This window comes from Seriola dumerili, unplaced genomic scaffold, assembly GCF_002260705.1.
Source record: "Seriola dumerili isolate Sdu_G_001 unplaced genomic scaffold, Sdu_1.0 BDQW01000191.1, whole genome shotgun sequence".
NCBI classification, from domain to species: Eukaryota; Metazoa; Chordata; class Actinopteri; order Carangiformes; family Carangidae; genus Seriola; species Seriola dumerili.
Window position 1 is genome coordinate 1,938,730 of NW_019174446.1, and position 19,216 is coordinate 1,957,945.

Here is a 19,216-nt window from a genome sequence, read left to right on the forward strand (position 1 = left end):
TTTGCTTCCTTGCCCGTTTCACCCCTGTCTCATACAAGCGCGGTGTCTGTCTGTCAGACACAGATGGAGGTGAAAGGGTGAGAGTGATTCAATGATCCTGTAATGTTGGAGAACTTAACAAGAGCCGCCAAGCTCAGCAACAAAAAGGCAGACAAACCCGGTCACACACTTGTGTCACAAAATACGCGCAGACACACATGCGTCAAAGCACAACTGTTTCGTGCAGTCTGTTCCGCTCCAAGATTTTCACCACAACAAAACACAGCATTAGCACATGTCTACATAGATAAAAGACTTTTCCTCTTGAATTTTAATGATTTGTAACAAGCAGCAGAGTGATGGTATGAGAAAAATATGCAAAGTGCACAAAGAGGACAATGGTGCAGTCACAAAACACGGCGATTAATCAGAGAGAAAATGAGAATTAGATCAATGTGTTGATATAGCAAGGATAAAGGAGCAAAAGCCTATAACTTATACTGAGAGAGAGTCATATATCTAACGCATGCTCCAGTGGCTCCAGTGTAATAGTGACCAGAATGGGGGTCAACTAACGGTTACCACCAAATTTATTATCATTAAATCCACTAGGAGCGGTGTTTCCCTGAAAATCTCCAAACGGTGCTGCTGACTGCTGTTTTTCAAGGTATACGAGATGCTGTTTGGTAGTAGGGATAAGGACTGACAACATGGCCAACTCACTGTGGATTGCATAATGGCCTATGCTGCACCAAAGTGAACCAAAATTATGATTTGTTTTATCATAAATATTGATGTAGAATTTGCATCTATGTTGCCATAAATCTATGATCCATATCTCATAGGTGTTATATATTGAGTAAGCACACAGTCGTATTCAATTTTCTGTATGAGGAAACAGGCCCTTGTGTATTCTGGCCTACTGCATGCACCACACATGTAGACAAGTCATCTATCTTCCTGTGTGGAGAAGCAGACTGGATTTAGTGTCTGCACCTGGTCAGCGATCTTCTGCCTGTCCAAAAGCCAGGCCTCACAGTGACACTTTAAAACAGAGCAGGCTCATTCAGCAGTCAATCAACAGTCTGCACTTCCTCCCCTTATGCTATCTATCAACACCCCTCCCCCACCCTTTGCTAAAACACACTCATCTATTATCATTCTAATTATTTTCATTGTTACAGACAACTAATGCCTCAACATCTCATACGCTGTCAGTCCATGAGATGAGATTTCCTTAAACTGCCAAGTCACAGGGCGGATGAAAGTCTTTCCTAAACTGAAGGATTGTAAATGAGGATTAAATCTTTTATTTCATTGCCTCTGCCAAGGAAATTATGTTTTTACCCATGTCTGTGTATTTGTCAGCAGGATAACACAAAACACACAGAAACACTGTGCACTAAACTTAGTGGAGGGATGGGCCATGGAAGAACCCATTAAAATGGACAGGTACAGACTGTGCACTATGAATTTGAATTTTTCCCTCTAAAGTCTGGTGTATGCTGTTTGACATTGGCAGACGTCTGATGACCTGTGCCATACCATGATGCTGTTATTAGTAGTTAAGAGGTTCCCTGAAATAAAACTGTGGGTCTGTGTCATGTTTCCCAGTCATCCTCTGAGGCTGAAACTGAGGCTTCATCCTGCAGTGGTGTGGGTTTTATGAACAATGAATGTGTGATGAATGTGTGATAGTGGGCTAAAAACATAACCCTCTCTTAACTCTGTACAGAAGCCTCTGGCTGCTACTGACCAACAGGAGCACAGCAGAAACGCTTACCATCTGTAGTAGTTTAACATACAGTTCAACACATGGGTACAAAATACTTACACACTTCCCATTCTTCATGCACACATACAGCCAGACAACAACAGGGAGCTTTAAAGTGCACCCCATAGCTTTCATCTCCCCTTCAATCAGGTAAATTAGCTGCCTGCTGGTTACTGGCCAGTGTGCCTCCTAATACAGGGGGGGGTTTATGCCCGTTTCTCCCCCAGCAGGACAGAAAGTGCTATAAGCTGTATCAGGAACATCTTGATACCAGAGCAGCTCAGCTCACAATTCATATCAGTCTAAAATACATCCACACAGACAAGTATTATATCCACACATTTACCCCCATGTGGACATGAAACCAGTCAGTGCAAGGGCAACCACACATTCACACTGCATCCCAGGCACATCAGAGAAACCAGGCCCTAATGGTGCTGTCAACCACGGAGCTGAAAGGAGGCTCTGAGGTCCATGAGGCCTGGAGCAAAGTCTGCACCTTGGCTGTGAAGCTCAGCCTCACAGAAGCAGGGGGTCAAACCTCCATCCCAGTCGAAGTAGTTTGTGCAGTCTGAGGCTGATTAAGTTATTACACACTGTGGGTACATATATATATATGTTAACCACAACTTTCAAAACACTAGCTTGTATTTCTTGATAAAAATGTTTTTCTTATTGATTTTAGTAATGAGTATGTTGCTAGGTCGGCCCATCTCCATCTCCCTCCCTTTCTATTCCTCTCTGATGTCACACAGGTCTAGATGTCAAAATGTGTGTTCATGAGTCATGCCAAAAAGGAGCTGAGCTCTTGACTTTACTATTTTGTTTCCTGTGAAAATAAATTAGTAAGGGAGAGGCAAAAGGACCAATAAGACCAGAGTGAGTGATAAATCTGAAACACAGGTGGACACAAGTTTAGATGTTTGGGCCTGTCTCTAAGCTACATGATGTGAGAGTGAGAGGAAAAAAGATAGGCAAAACAACAAAATAAAAGGAGGCACAGACAACAACAAAAAGAAGAGTCAAAGAATGACAACTCGCCATAAAAGTTGACTTGAGTTGAAAAAGACCAGTCGCAAGACCTCATGTGACATTCAGAAACAGTCAGAGGCTAAGGGGGTCAAAGGAGCAGGATGCTCTCCTCACCCAGGAGGTGTGTCCAAATGAATCCACCTTGGTACCAGTTAATAAAGAATTAGTTACACCTGCTTCGAGAGGTGTACATTTTAAGTTATATCTGAACTCTATGTTAACTCTATGCCTGGTAATAGTGTTGTAATAATTTTGAGGGAGGAAAAAAAATAGAAATGTGAATTAGTAGCTATTTCTGCTCTGTTAGAGAGCAAAGATAGAGTGTTTCAATTTCAATTTCAATTCAAATGTATTTATTTTCTCTCCCACACTACATTCAAGCTAAGCTATGTTTGAACTTACAGATATCTGGTGCAACAGGTTGCTAGCCAGTAACATCAAACCTTTTTCACTTGAACTGTTGCGGTCAAATGACATGAATGTGACATGAGCCCGAGTTAATCTTTAAAAAAGAGAAGTGAAGCTAGAAAACAAGCAGGCTATGAATCCCTCTATTGTGGTTTAAACCTGTCATTTTGAAGTTATCATTTTATTCATGTTGACATTAATTTAGAGGCAGTAGGTTATCTCCGCATTGTGATTTCTATCTTTGGACAGATGTATTCTTTATATGGTAGCTGGTCACTTGATGTTATTTTTAACAATCGCAAGCTGAAACACAAACACATGGCTCTTGTCATCTTTGCTGGAGTTTGAAAATGCAGAAATACAGATTGCAGCTTTAAATCAGTTTCATTTCCATGGCCAATCATTCTACTGTAGTGAGCTGGTTAAACCTGCATATACTTAGTCCTCAGCAACACTCTTGGTTTGCCAAAGATGTTCTTGTGTGGTCTCTGAAGGGACTCTGAAGACAAATGAGAGCTCTGCATACAAAACAAGAAGTATTACAGAACTCTAAGGAAGGGGAACTGGTTCCATATTTAGGGGATAAATATGTGATGATAGAGTGAAGACTCTGAGAGGCCATTCTTCAGTCTGTCTGTCACTGGGACGAATCACAGTGGTTTTGGATGTTAAAGAGAAATACACTTTGAACAACAGAGGGCCAGGGGTTATGGCAAACATAACCTTGCGGAATTTACTTTTTCTCTCTCTCTTTAATTTCCCTCCAAGAAACAGATGATGTTAAAGTGTGCTCTTTGCTGGCTCCAACAAGTGTTTCTGAACACAAGCCAACCCTGAAAAAAGGTCAAAGACCTTGTAATTGGTACTATTGAGAATCTTCTTTGTGTGTGAATGAGAGTATGTAAGAATAAGCCAGTTATATGGGAGAATTTAACATTAGTGTGGGTTGTGTCACATTCCATTCTTCACTGAGCCTCACTGGGTCCCCCACTGCCCACCCCACCCCCAGTCTGGTTCCTACTGGCTGATTGTGTTAATTACTTTCCCTTTTTCATTCTATGAGAGTTGTGAGAAATCTCTCTCACCACCACCACCGTCCTGCCCAAACCTAAATCGCAACTTACTACCATTAGCTTAATTAATTGCATCTTAACACAGTGCTCCAGTAATAATCCCCACCTCAGCATCAAAAGAAATTTCCAAGAATATAAGCTCTTACACTTATCACCCCTACACTGCATTTCAGCTCTTTCCCCTCAAACATTTTTTCATCCTCACCACTGCTCCTTTATGTGGGACTGTACTTAGTCCACTAACTTTTAATGTTTCTCTTTTTTTTTTTCTTTGGAAGAGTGAGTGCGGCTGCAGTTCAGTGTGGTAAGGCTTTGCCCACTGTGTGCACTGATTTGGGCAACAGTGTAGCATGGGAAAGTGTGTGTGGAGCGCAGAACAGGATGGAAGTAGAGATGGAGGAGTGTAGGGGGAACAGGAGAAGAGATGAGGGGAGGGCATGGAGGGAGGAGGTGATCCATGGCAGCTGAGCTGTGAAGAAGCTAATGGGCTCTCATCCCCTTCCCACGCCCACAGTGTGTTTTCTGATGGGCACTCAAGCAGTGAGGCACATATTGGTTTGGCTACCGGCACAGAACTCCAGCCAGCTCGCTTCTATACTTCTTTGCTAGGCCAATTCAGCATCTGTCTGAACTCTGGTTAGCCTGCATGTGACTTTAGCACTGGCAGAGTATGAATCAGTAACCAACCTCTAATAATATGAGGAGGTGGTGGCTGATCTCACTCATAGCTTGAACAGCAGTAATGAGAAATGAAAGGAGCATGGCTCACAGACACAGTGACACTGATAAACTAAGTGGTAAAATGAACAGGGAGCCACCACAAATCAGCGTTTGTCTCTGTCAGCAAAGATGAGAACGCATTAAGGAGGGAAATTCTCTATCATAGGGCAACTTCTAAACCACAGACTGTCACATCAGCACATCTGAACACTTCATCATGACGCATCAAAGGAGAGGGTATTAAAAATGTAAGCGACACAAAGACGTCTTCCTAATTAATTTTTCATAGAGCTTATTAAAACACACACAATTACTTTACAACCTATACATACACTAGTGGAAAAAAGAATATATGGATAGAAGGGATGGACTGAAACTTGAGAAAACACAGTATGTACCAGTACAATGAAATCTAACTAAACTAATCCAAATGGGATAACTCAAGACAGTGTTCTGGCCTTCCACAGTCAGTCTGGACATTATCCCCTCCAATTTGTGAGAATAAAACCCCAAGCCCTTGATTAGGTGATCCGGGGAAGCCAATTGTTTTGATTGTGCGGTGTGATGTTTGATCTGAGTGTGTGGAATGTGGCGACCTTTGATCCAGTGACAACATTCAATTAGATAAGGTTAACTAAATTGACCTCTTCCACCTCTACCACTCAGAACTGGATAAAGTGTAAACAGCTTGTATTCTACACAGTGAGTGAGGGATTACTACTTTAGCAAACAGTCAGCAAGCCACCACCCGTTCACAGCACATACACAACACACAGAAAACGGTTCTGCTTTATAAATGGTGAAAACTACGCTACTTACTGTTTCCTCTCTTCTTTTTTGCTTATAAATGATGACTGAAGAATGTTAAAGGATACAGCTGACAGTACTTTGAGTTTACGGAAACTTTGTGTTGCTCTCTCGATCCCTCTGCACTTACTGTATTAACTCTGCTGTAACAAGGGGATGTTAAATGATGGGAGTGTATAGCTCTGGGGATGTTTGGGATATTGTCAACATAGTCAACATTTAATGTGATGCTACTGTACTTGTCTAGTGTGCACTGACAGAGTGCTTTCACAAGGCATTTTTCTGTTGGTTTGGTTTTTCAATGTGGATGGCAAAACTGTATCTTACAACCTGAATGAAACTGTTCAACCAGAATTTTAGTGGATTGGATTAGTGCTGGAAATGAAGTTCACACCAAATGTGAGAAAGGCCACCCTCTTATAGCTATTAATGGCAGTCATTAGGTCTTTACAGAGATCATCTTAATGAAACTGATGAACTAATATCGACTCCACTTACATGGTGAAAAAGGCTTACTACCTCTCTCCTTTTCCCTCTGACCCTGCCCTTACTAGACCACAACTTTTAGAAGTGGAACAGCAATGACCCAGAATGACCTCTCTTTACATTCAAAGTCTACATTTTCATCTCTATCTGACTCACTTACACACCACCATGCTGCCTTACACTGACAGCTAACTCAAGAAAAGCCTTTAGTTTGACCACTGAGTTCCTCTATCTGCACTTATCCCTGCGTTTCTCTAGCTTCAGCCCTGTCATAGATGGAGCACTATTAAACATCCCTGCTTTATTACCACCATCTGATATCCAATAATCTTTTTTCATTGATTAATGTTTACATTATTTGTTCTGGTGTTATTTGTTTAATGTTGGCCTGGGCAGTTATACCCCCTGACTTTCCAATTCACAATTTATAGTCCTTTATCTGTTGGTGTATTCTGTTACTTTACTGTTGCTATGACAAACTTCCCCACAGGGATCATTAAAGTGTCATTTGCTCTCATCTATTCTCCAGTCTGAGCACAAATCCCAAGCTTTAAGATTCCATTGTGAATCTGCAACTGAGATAAACTGAATAATTCTCAAGAAGGATGTATAATGGCAACAGCCAAATGGCCACATGGAAGCTGTAATATCATGTAAAAGTGGAGGCTAGCCTGAAAAGCAGCTTTGGCCCCAGTCACACTCCAACCCAACCCCATCTCTAGCCTTAGCCCTCATCCCCTTGTTCTGAATATCTGCCCCCTGCCCCTCGGACTCACACTCCAGTCAGCCTTTAAGCACTGTGAGAGTGGCCTAAGTAGCTCAACACTTCCCAGATGAACAGCTCAAGTAATGGGCCGTGATTGACCCCAATAGCCAATTCTGAGTGGGTTCCCTCGGGTCTAATCTCCACATTACCTGCTCTGCTTCACACACGCTGACTGATGAGACATGATGAGAGTGGCTGCCTTGAAGATTTAACAGATTATTGAGGAAGTTACAGGGTGCTTAGACAAATAAACAAATGGAACAGAATCTTATTCTCTAGTTTCATGTATCTGAATTAAATCTAAAAATGACTGTCGATCCATTCTAATCTGTATGCAGCAGCACTTGCGTGGCATACTTGTACTTTCTGTATGTATACTTTCAGGCGTGAGTCTGAAATAGGTTTTTGTCTGTCAGGTGTTTTAAAATCACTTCAAATCAAGTTCGGGTCAGGTCCCAGCAGCTACAAAGCTGGTCACTTCACTTACAAGATTAGCTTGTGTTTTCTCACAAGCATGTACAATAAATGTATTTTTAGTACCTTTCTGTCTACTTTGGATCTATCAGCCAGTAAAAGTTCAGGCCAGCAGCTTAAAGCCATCAAGCTGCTGCCTGTGACAAAGACAGACTGTTGATTTAACACTTAATGGAGTGAGTGAACACATGCAAAGGAGGGAAAAAGAGCATGATAGATGGATGTATGAAAGTGCGGCAGGCCTTTGAAAGATTGTAATGGAGGAGGCTACCAAGGGAGATCACAAAATTCACACCCCATCTACGGTGTCAGTGCAGCCCATTCAAAGGTTACATTAAAGTCAACATTATATGAGATGCTACTGTACTTGTCTGTTGCAAAACATCAAAGTGTTGATGAAAACAGAAATGTAACATGTTTTCAAATTGGAGAAAAGGAAAGCTAAGCTTTTCAAAATGCAACATATGACTCATGTATACAGGCATACAGTGCTTTCACAACAGATTCAGGCATTTTTCTGTTGTTTTGGTATTTCAATGTGGATGGCAAAACTGTATGTTGAATGAAAACCTTAAACTGGATAGAAAACATTAAAGACACATAGATTTTCAGCATATCAGATTATTGTTGGAAATTAAGTTTGAAACAAATGTGATGAAAGAAGTCCTCTTAGAGCCATTAAAGGCAGTCTTTGGGTCTTTTATATGTGCACACACACACACATGTATAATACATACAGTGTAGATCAATGTTGAAGACTGGACTTAATTCTGCGTAAAAACATTTTCTTCCGTCCATCTGTCTAATATAAAAACAGTAATTGAGGAGAAAACAGCTTTAATATCTATTAGGGAACTAAATATGTTCAGTATTACAACGCCCGGGGAATTCTCCAAGGATTAATTCCATGTAGCTTTCATAATTCCCTCCAATATGTTAAATTAAGATTAAAGATCACTTTGTTCCCCTATTCCCACAGCTCCCATGGTATGGTAAAGAGATCAAAACTGGAGGGTTTTATAGGGAACATCTTTAACATTTGCTCTGCTCTCAGTGTGCTTGATTAAATGTAACATTTTGAGATCCCAGAGCTCTGAGAAAAGCATAAATCATTGTCTCGCAGCTGCTGGCGTGCCTGGAGAAAACACATGCTATCCCTTATTCTCCCTCTCTTTTTGTCTTTTCTATGATCATGAAGCCCACCCGACCCGTTGGTCCCTCCTCCTTTGGTGCAAGTCATGGTGGTGGAGGGTGGGAGGAACACCTGCAGGCTGCCGCTTGCACTGAAGTTCAGCATAAACCCCAGCTCCTCACACACCCTTTAGTCCTCTACTCCCTCACACTGGCCCCGTCCAAGACCCCCTTAGTCTTTCCCATCCATCAGCAGTGACAGGCTGAGACCAAGCCAAGGAGGATAGTCAGCCAGCCAGCCACTGTCCAGGGATCAAAATGATCAAGCTGTCTCTTGAGTAGCACTGATAATTTACACGCAGGGTAGCATGAATGACATGGCCAAGGATTTCTACTCTGAGTGATCCTTAAGGCACAGCTCTACTCTGATTAAATTCTCAAATAATTTATAGATCTAATACCAGTCAAGGCACCAGTCCCAGTGTGTTTTAGCCAAGGATAACCTGGCTGTCAACTGGGCCCATGTGGAAGCCTAACCTGTGCCCTTCTGATCAAGCCTGCCAGTCTGGATTGCAGCAACTACCTCACTTCCTCAGTTCCACAAGTCTCACTCCTACAGCTGTCTTGCTTTTTCTGTGTCTTGCTCCATTTCTCAACCTATTTCTCATGTTATTTAATAATGGCATTGATTTCTCATTATAAATTGTGTCATAACACAGCACACACATCAATCATGGTTGGTTCTTACAAAAAGGGAAGAATATTTGGCTATCATGGCACTTTGCAACTGCCAAAAAATCTCATCACTGTTGGGTCCATCTGGAATGATTGTTTAATTAGGAGAAGTCATCTGGGACTGTAGCGTTGTGATGCAAAGGGTTAACAGCAAGATATGAAATTACCATACGCCTTTGGATCTACAAAAGAGGACATTTCAAAGCAAAGCTGCTTAGTTCTTCTGCGTTAAAACCCACGTCTTTAATTGTGCTTAATTTATTAGAATGTTCCAACCTCAACTCTGTTAAATGAAAACACATTAGCCTGGATCTGCAGGAGTTCTACAAGTGTATAGGGACTCCCTCCAACCGCCACCCTTAGCCACTCAACCCTCTCTTCATTTTCTAAGTAAATTGGAATTTCGTCTTAATTCACTGGTAAACAATTAGACAGAAAACAGATGTCACTGGCCATATTTGAAAGCAACTCATCTCCTTGGTGAATTAACTTTGCATGAAAGAGCGAAAGACAGAGAGTAAATTAAAACGTGTCAAAGTTACATTAAACGCCGGACCATGCATTCAATTATTTAAAATATCATTATTTCAGCACAGAGCAGATTAACATTCCTCAGTGTGCTTTGAGGTTTGTTCTAAAAATATTTCCGGCAGACAGCTGCATCATAGAAAGAAGTCCAGACACAAGATTTGTACACTTGCATGGAGAATTGTGCCGTTAGTACAGAATTTAACTGTTTAACCAAATATATTGTATTGGAAGTGACCTCAGAATATTGACTTTTGAACTGTAGAAGGGGAAAAAGTAAGCTATGGAGAAATGGCCTCTGAGATCGATTAAAGGATCCATAAGGAAACTGCTTGTTATTTGCAGAATGTCACAGAGATGACACAATACAAAAATCATACATACATGACCAGTGGGAAAAACACTGAAGGCAGGGCCTCTCTAGACTTACAATCAACAGTAGTCAATCACATACACCAAAACACAAAAATACAAATTAAGGTATATTCATGTGAAAGCACCATGGCATGTGAGTATACTATATTCAAACACTTCACTGACTACATACTGGTGGCAATACACTCTCCCCTTATTATTTAAGTAAATATTTTGCTTTGACAATTGGGCAGATCCCACAGCACTGGTGCACTTTACGTTGCTTCTATACAAAAACCAGAAGTGACTTATCAAATGTAAAATTGAATATAAAAGTTGATTGTGGCTCATTATATCTTAATGTTTTCAGTATGTCTATGGTGTAAGGAGTCAGCTCCCCCACCCCCACCCCCAGCCCCCACCCCAGTCTTTTGCTCCATGTATAATGATCATGCTTTACGAATGTACTAAATGGAATCAACAGAGCCACATGGGACGAACAAAATGTGTTTGATGTCAAGGCCAGAAGTTCCAACAATTCAGAAATGTCATGATCACAAAATTTTGAACCTCAGAGTCAGTCCTATGGGAGAAAAGGGTGCAGCCCATTTAGAATGGTGCTACTCCACTTTTCATCTCTGGCTAAATGAGGTGGTGCATCCATCATTCCATTAAAGCTGCTCTAACAGGCTCCCAGTCACCCCCTGGTTGACAGCAGGGACATGGGACATGTGGACTGACCAAAAGCTTTGATGTAAGTCTGACCACCATACAAAATACAGACCTATAAGTAGACACCAAAAAATGCCTGCAGACACACTAACTTTGCAAGACTTTCCCTCAGCACACACACACACACACACACACACACACACACACACGCATACACGCATACACAGAAAGAGAACGAGAGAGAGAAGTTCCAGTCTGGTGAAACTGTTTTTGTCAAGCCACACTGCTGTCTCCAGCTATGACTGCATTGACAGGTATATTGTAGATAAAAGAAAGATTTCTGGCAGTGTGTGTGTGTGTGTGTGTGTGTGTGTGTGTGTGTGTGTGTGTGTGTGTGTGTGTGTGTGTTTAAAATATAACTGAAAATACATAATAGTTAATGCTCAGTTTTGTTCCTTTGTATCTATCAATGCAACGATAAAGCCAGCCAATGATAACTGAATTTGTTGTCAGACTACTCATAAACAAAGGAACAGAGACATGTGGATAGAGAATGGAAAGAGGGAGAGACAAAAAGCATATTCTTAATTTGATATTAAATGAAATCAACAAGTTTATGAGACAAAAGAGTTGCAGACAGGGTAAAAGAAAATCAAGAAACAAAGAATATTAAACACAGAAAAAGGGAAAAAAGGGAGTTCTGAGGCAGTGATGAGAAGGAGTGCAGGCCTCCACTGCTCCACATCTGCTGGAGATATATCCAGTGCTTCTGGGAGTCAGCCCCCCCCACCTCCCTTTCACCTTCATCTTCTTTGTCTCTCGTCCTCTTTTCACTTCTTTTTGGTCTTCTGGTTTGTGTTCAGATCAGGTCTTAATATTCAAAAATATGTGCTGTCTTTATGAGCCATTGTTTTGGTGAAATAATATGCTCTCTGTATCAAAGTAATAGTCTGAGGCTGTACACTTAGTAGAATTTCTAAGTTCCTAATATTTTCTAGTTCCTAAAAATATCTGTTTTTGAGACTGTAAAGGGTGGAACAACCCCTTGTCAGAAATACAACGTTGCTTTTAAAATCTTCTACTCCTATGTCATTGCAACATACTGAAAATTTATTCTGTAAGTACTCACATTTATCAAACTGTGAGTTGCCTATGAAATGTAAGCTTTTCCCTGCCTTACATTTTCAATTTATAGCAGTGTCTTGGCGCTGTGTTCACTAGCAATGGGACAATGATTGACTGGGTGACATTTAAACAGCAATGGAATTCCTGGTTAGGGATGACCTCCCAAATCTACTGTCTCTAAACTGTACTTATCTTTTTACTTCACTACACCCAAAGCTAGAGCTGCTACAGCTGTATCTTCTCCTCACAGTCTGAAACCAGCTGAGGCCAGCTCTATCTCCATCTCAGCACTGACATGTTTAAAGTGCAGAGGCCTGATATGATTCAGGGCTCAGTTCGGGGGTTTACGTAAGTCAAGGCCACACGATGAATCTCTGCAGCCCTGTATTAAAAGTGATGTACAGTTGTGACTCTGAAGACAACTCTAAAAACAAGTACTGGAAGTACTGGAGGTGTATTGTTTTACATAAGCACTCCAGGCTTCTCCTGTATCTGCTGTTGGGAAGGAAGGGGTTGTGGGACAACAGCCCCAAGTGTACTTTGAGAGACTCGCCTTTTGTGGACTTTCAGAGACTTGGGGCGCAACTGAAGGCCATAAAATAGGAAAGACTGTCAAGTATATCTACTTCCAAAGGTATCAACCTGGGAGCCCAGTAGGGCTGCCCATTAGAAGAACTAGTTGCAGTTGCAGGTGGGGAGGAGAGGTTATGATGACATGCTGTGATGACATACTGATATTCATGGCCTCATTCACCGGAGAAAGCACCACAGGAGCAATTTCATCTTGAAAAAACACAGGAGACCATTCTGAATAGATGAGGACAAACCTGGCTACTGCTCTAGATACATGAGATGCTCTGAGTTGTAGTCATTAAATATCTAACTTACTAAATCAAGTGCTATAACACTTTGAGCTTTGGAATCTGAATTGCAGTTTTAGTCTTTTAGCAGGGCTACTGAATAATCCCACTCCCTCCCTCTAAACACACATGCATACACCCACACACTCCCACACTGACACCAGAAACATAATCTGTGGTCTAAGAACGCAATCACATACTGCAACCTGACATCACTGCAGCCTTCAACAGCAATCCTCAAGTGGTTAGCTGCTGTTAGCCAGCTCAGCCCAGTGCTGACAGAGACTAACTGCTGTTTAGAGAACTCATGCTGCCTGTAAAGAGACACTAAGTTGCCAACCTTGCTTCAAGGATACTGGACTGGAAAACACTTATCGGCTTTACTAAACAATCAGTTATACTAAACAAATAAGTGAAAGGGGGCACTGCGTGACATTATGGGAGGAAGGAAAATATGATGATCTAAACAAACCGAGACTGTGGCATTAGATCACCAACAACCAAGACGGAATATGGACTACCACTGTCTGTCACAAATCCAAATAGAACCTCAACTAAAAAATAGCTAAAAATAGACATTGATATATCAACGTGGGATTTTGATTAAAAAAAAAACAAAAAACAGATTGAGTAAGGACAAGGAGAGGAGAGCATTTCAATGGCATCTACCTGAGTTCCTGCAACTGTCTTCTTGCTGAGGGATCAGAACAGAAAACGCCAGCAGGTCAGGGGCGAGCAAAGATTCAGGTTTGCGGATCTCATTAAGCCAGCGGCTCATATGGAGTTCTTTGGTGTCAGATGGACCCTGAATGAGAGGAACCAGCTTCTCCTTCACCCCATCTCCCAAACCTGAGAGACAAGAATCAAAGGCTAAGTAATGCAATTTTCCAGTTACCAAAATCATTCAAAATTATTCACATTGACAAAAGAGAAAGTCTTATTTTAAACTGTAAAAAATAAATGAATAAAAGCAAGCCCCTTCTTGAGTGCTTCATGGATTAAAGAAAAAATATTAGAATCAGCTTGTGACTCAGATTTTCATTATAAAGGCTTTTGATTATAATGTAACCTAATGTTAAAACAAATTGCAGCATTTGTCAGCATTTTGTCTGTCAACCAACTCTTTTGGGTCTAACCCCTCACCTCCATGTGTGCAGATGAAATTGATGAAAAATATGATAGAATATTAAATGTTGTGGAACTTGTATAAAATCTTGTAAAACTGACCAATAGAAATATGAAGGACATGTACAGTAAATTGGGTTGACAAAACCACTGGTTTGCAGAGGTGATTTAGTTGCCTCAAAAGTTAAACTCCTTATGTGTACATTATTTTATGAACTCTCTACATGAGTAATTTTGAAATAAGAAAATTTACTTCTTTTTCAATGTATTTCTATATTGGCAGCTGCAACACATCTTATCATCTACCTGACGACATGTCTGAAGTTTGACCCTGTGAACTCTGTGCTGACACTAGCTCCAATAACATCCTTGCCATCAAGCACATGGCCAGGGCCCAATGACAGTGCCCCAGGAGAAAACAGCAACTGAATCACACTGCGGGAAATAAATCAAGATAAAGATTGAGAAGGAGAAAAAAAGATAGAGAGGCTGGGTGTGTAAAAGTATACGTTAAAGAAAGTAAAAGAAGAGTCTAGTCGGTCTCACTCTCTCCCTCCTACACAGGCAGTAAAGTTTTAACAGGGCACAGCTGCACACACCTGGGGTCCTGGCGCACACTTTTACAGCTCCCATGGTTCCTGAGGCGCATTTCACCGTCGCACGGCTGCAGAACTTCAGCTCCAGGTTTTGGACCGAGCCCTCGAGAGTCGGTGACGGGCCCAGAGATTTCACACCTAATAAAAAAAAAAAAAAAACCAAAGTGAAAATGAAGTGCAGTCCAGCAGGTGTAAACACTGCTGCAGTGGCTTCATTAAACACTTGATTGGCCTTTAATTATTCTTGACCCCTTTCTTTCCCTTTCGTTCTCTCCCGGAGTTGTGAGAAACCAGGAGCTCTTATACACAGATGTCACTAACACCAGGTGATGTGTTAGCAGGATTTTGGTGTCCTCTGTTTTAAAGGTTAAGCTGTTGTTATGTCTGTATAGCATAATAAATATATCAAAATACAACTGCATATTGTTGTAAGCTGTAAAAGAAAATAGGTTAACAGTCCACCTAAGCTAAAACCTGAAATGGCATGATACACCTTTATCAGCATATGCCTACACTTTTGCTAAAAATCTAAGCAAGTCTTTGCAATCCCTGATTTTTTTTTTTTTTTTCTGTGTGCACTTGCACCTGTGACTAAAAGCTGACAGGGTCTGAAAAACCACCTTATTTGTATATTTTCTTCATCTGGATTTAGAAAGATTCCTCTGAACACATTTACAGTATAATGATGTGATTTTGGATACTACTGTGATGTCAGGAAAAGTCCTGACATCACAGCCATGTTGTTTTTAAAAAATGCCCAGGAAGAATATTAAAAGAGATAAAAACCCCTTAAATTGTCAAGTTTTTGTCTAAATGTTTTATAAGCTCCCAGTAAATCTACTGAGTTGAATGACTTGGACATTTTAGGTTAAATAACAGGGACTATTAGGTGTATGAGTAACAAGCCAATATAAAGGATACATCTTTCCAAAAGAATATCCAATACAGTCATGCAAGTATCCATCTTAGTGTCAACTACAACTCACCTAACACCAGCATTACATCACAGGAGCCTCAAGTGCTCTTCACTCTATGATTATTTCTCTTAATGGCAGTCTAGTGTGGAGGAACCTTTCGTCTGCCATTTTTCCAAAATGAAACTGTTTGTGCTGTGGTAAGGAGTGAGGGGAATTACATACTCGCCACTATGATATGTCAATGTTATTTCTATGGTGAGAGGCTATTTCAAACACATAACAGGACGAGGAAGGAGAAATAACTGGATGGCGGAAAGATACTGTGGAGTAAAGGGAGTTCTGTGCCAAACCGCCTGTTGAGAGAGGAGAGGAGGATCCATCCATCACGTTACATTCTTCCAGTGAGCTGGAACTGTCCGAGGGAATCACATTAAATTCTTACATCACCTGTTCCAATAAGGCTTTACTTCTCAGAATAATCCCCTCTTATAGTGATAGCACTTCATTTCCTAAAAGTGTCCACAGCACTCTTTGACTGAGTTTACAACTAAGTGGGGCTTTTCCCGTCAAATGCTGGCTCAGTGACACTAGGATCAACAAGGCAGAAAGGCAGAACAAACAGCAAAGAGAAACTCAAAAGAAAAAATGTTAAACATAAACAAATACATGAGAATGGATAAAAAACAACTGAAACAGATTTATTGGCTACAGCAGATTTATTGCCTACCGGTGAGTGAGAAGGCATTGCATTAATAAGGCACAGATGAGTGGTGCTACCTGAGAGGCTATGAAAGCACAATAGGTCATTATTTGGCGACGGTCCCTTAAACTATGGTCTGGACATCTAAAGGCTTTTCATCCACATCCACTTCCTCTCTGACATTTTTTCTTTCATTTCTTATTACTCAACTACCTGTTTCTCCACCTTCACCCCACCTTGTCTTCTTCTGCCTTTCTGTGTCTGTTCAGTGAAATCATTACTGTTTAAATTTTTACTTGCTTAGGTAATCCAAACTCTAAATGTTGCATGAATAAAGATGACTTGGGTAGGTTGTTTTACACCAAAATTAGCAAACTTTTGTTTGCAGTTGTTAATCCCAATCAACTAAATAGTTCAAATGTAGTTTTAATGTAAAACAGCAGGCAGTGTGGAATAGGGTGAGATTCAAGTAGACACAGCACATTTAACCAAGGGAATTACTGGCAATTGCTAAAATCCCTAACCACTCATTTCCCTCCTATCCCTCTCTCAGACAAATTACCCAGCGACTTCTTTACCTGCTGTCTGAGAGGTCCTCTATCAGCCCAGATGCAAGATGGGAATGTTAATAACCCTCATTCTGTCTCCGTGCCTACCACTTAATATATCTGCAGGTCAAACGGATCGGTGTTGCATGTCTCCCTGTGGCTTTAGTTACCTGCTTCTCCTCCAGCTTCTTCTGTCTATAGGACACATGTTCTATATGTGTGGAAACACTATGTGAATTATTTCCTCCCATAACCCAAACAAGCAATTGATAATCTTCTCCTGGAAAAAGATTCTAATAACATTGCTATTGCTACTTTGATATTTTTACATGAAAACATATACTGTATATGTTGCATGTATAAATATCAAAGTAACCAAAAGTATAGGCCTTTTTAAGAATTAAGACCACATGGATCTCCTTCACTCTCTTTGATTGTTACGTGTGTGCTGTTTTTAAGAATATACAAGTACAGAGGAGAGACCGATACATGTTCCCTTTTGATCAACTCAAAAATAAGCCCATGGTGTAGCCTATTGTTTAAGAAAATTGTTAAAGCACCAGCGATTTTTTTTTCTAATTTCCTCAATGCTTCAGATGAATTTAGTCGTCATCTTCTTTGTTTACCAAAAAAATAAGAAGCATGTACAGTGGGGTCCAAATGCCTGAGACCCATTTGAGACCCAAGTCAATGGGAATGTGGTGGATGTGCAAGCCCATGCACATACAGATACACAAGTATACACCATCAGATATTTGGGTTATTTGTTGCAATCTAGTACCAGAAGGACAGATAGAAAATGACATAGGCACTACATAAAGCTAAGCTCTCTTCTCCCACTGGAATCAATACAGCTTACATATATTTGCCATAAAAGGACTGCACCAGAGATTTGGCTATATTAATGGCTGTGCCTCAGTGAACCTAAAAACACCTGAGCCATCTACCTTAATGGAAAATGGATAACAAGATCCAGTGATCATTTGGCTTTTTTCAAAAACAGTACTGAAGGAGAAATGATTGCAACAGTGATGAGTATGCCTCCACACAGACTGACTGTTCCCCTGATTCCTTCATTCTTTGTGGATAAGATGGAGATGTTAAGAGTGCAAGCCAATCTGGAACATGACAGGGGCCATTCCCTCCACTCCGGTTGGTCTTTGATAAATGGAACTAGGGGTATCACTATAACATATCCCTCTTGCCCACACAGATGTCCTAAAGGGCACAGAACACCTGCTGGGGTGATGGTTGTTGGGTGGGAGGGCTCTGGACAATGTTTTGTCCAGCTGTTGGACTATAAAAAAAGTGGGGTGCACAGGAAGAGGAAAAACAAAAGGGTTGGCAGTTTGTTGGCTTGAACAGTGGTATTCGGTTTGGTTTATGTGTATATTATTATGTAGTGTGTGTATTACAGCCAGGCATGTGTGAATGTGTGTGTGTGTGTGTGTGTGCATTTCTGTGTGTGACTGAGTGACCGAGTGAGTGAATGTGTGTGGTGCTGTTACTTGTCAAGCAAGGGCAGGTGCAAGGAGTACATAACTACACAGCTAGGGGCCAGAGGCTACAGCACTCCATCAAACACTATGAGGGCAACCATGGGCAGCTGGATTTACCATCCCGAACATTGAGGAGGGTGTGGAAAATATGAAGGGAAGGGGGGATGTAAAGTCAGTAAAGAAAAACTGAGGAAAAGAAAGAAAAAGAAAGAATGAATAGACAAAAGAGAAAACACACTCTGATGGGGCATTATGGGATGTGGAGGCTGCTTTTTTGCTTTCTGCATACCTCAAAAGTTGGCGTGCACATGTCTCAATGTGTGTGTGTGTGTGTGTGTGTGTGTGTGTGTGTGTGTGTGGGGACATCTGTAGACTTAAAAGGCATGTTTTACACATTCCGACATGTCCTGCTCTCACTGCTTTGAAGAATGGTATGGGAAAGTTGTCTTCCTATGATACTAGACCACGCAAATCTACATTCTAAAACATGAAGCACAGTGTTTGTATTAGCTTACATTCACAAAACACAATTTTCGTTTCTGATGCTATGGAATTTTTTTATGAAAAATAATGCCAGGGCATTCACATGGCAACATGGAAATGTTATAAGGTGAAGCAGGGAAAGGCAGAGAGTCTCCTCTCCGTGTGAAAATAACTAATAATATCTGGCAATCCGCTGAAGCATACTACAACATTGAGAAGAAGGTTGTGACTTCTGCTAAAAAACAGCCATTTAATCTGTGTACTGACTCTAGTTATTACACCTCCACTCCACATTACAGACATGAGTGAGAAGTTCCACTAGTTTTTAGAAAACCAGTCCCTGGCACGTATTAATGCATTAGGGATCAGTTTTATATGTGATGACGATTGCTTGACAGTAGGATGTACACTATCACCAAACCCT

At 40.9% G+C, this 19,216-nt stretch overlaps 1 protein-coding gene across 1 annotated transcript in view; it reads right to left on the reverse strand.

Moving 5' to 3' along the window:
• Window positions 1-19,216, reverse strand: part of vps13b (vacuolar protein sorting 13 homolog B) — a 322,535-nt gene that overhangs the window by 216,389 nt on the left and 86,930 nt on the right. Inside the window, exons 18-19 of the mRNA XM_022753222.1 lie at window positions 14,649-14,783; window positions 13,594-13,773 (exon numbers count right to left, since the gene is read on the reverse strand). Of these exons, the coding sequence (XP_022608943.1) occupies window positions 13,594-13,773; window positions 14,649-14,783 (315 nt within the window). The remainder of the gene's footprint in view (window positions 1-13,593; window positions 13,774-14,648; window positions 14,784-19,216) is intronic.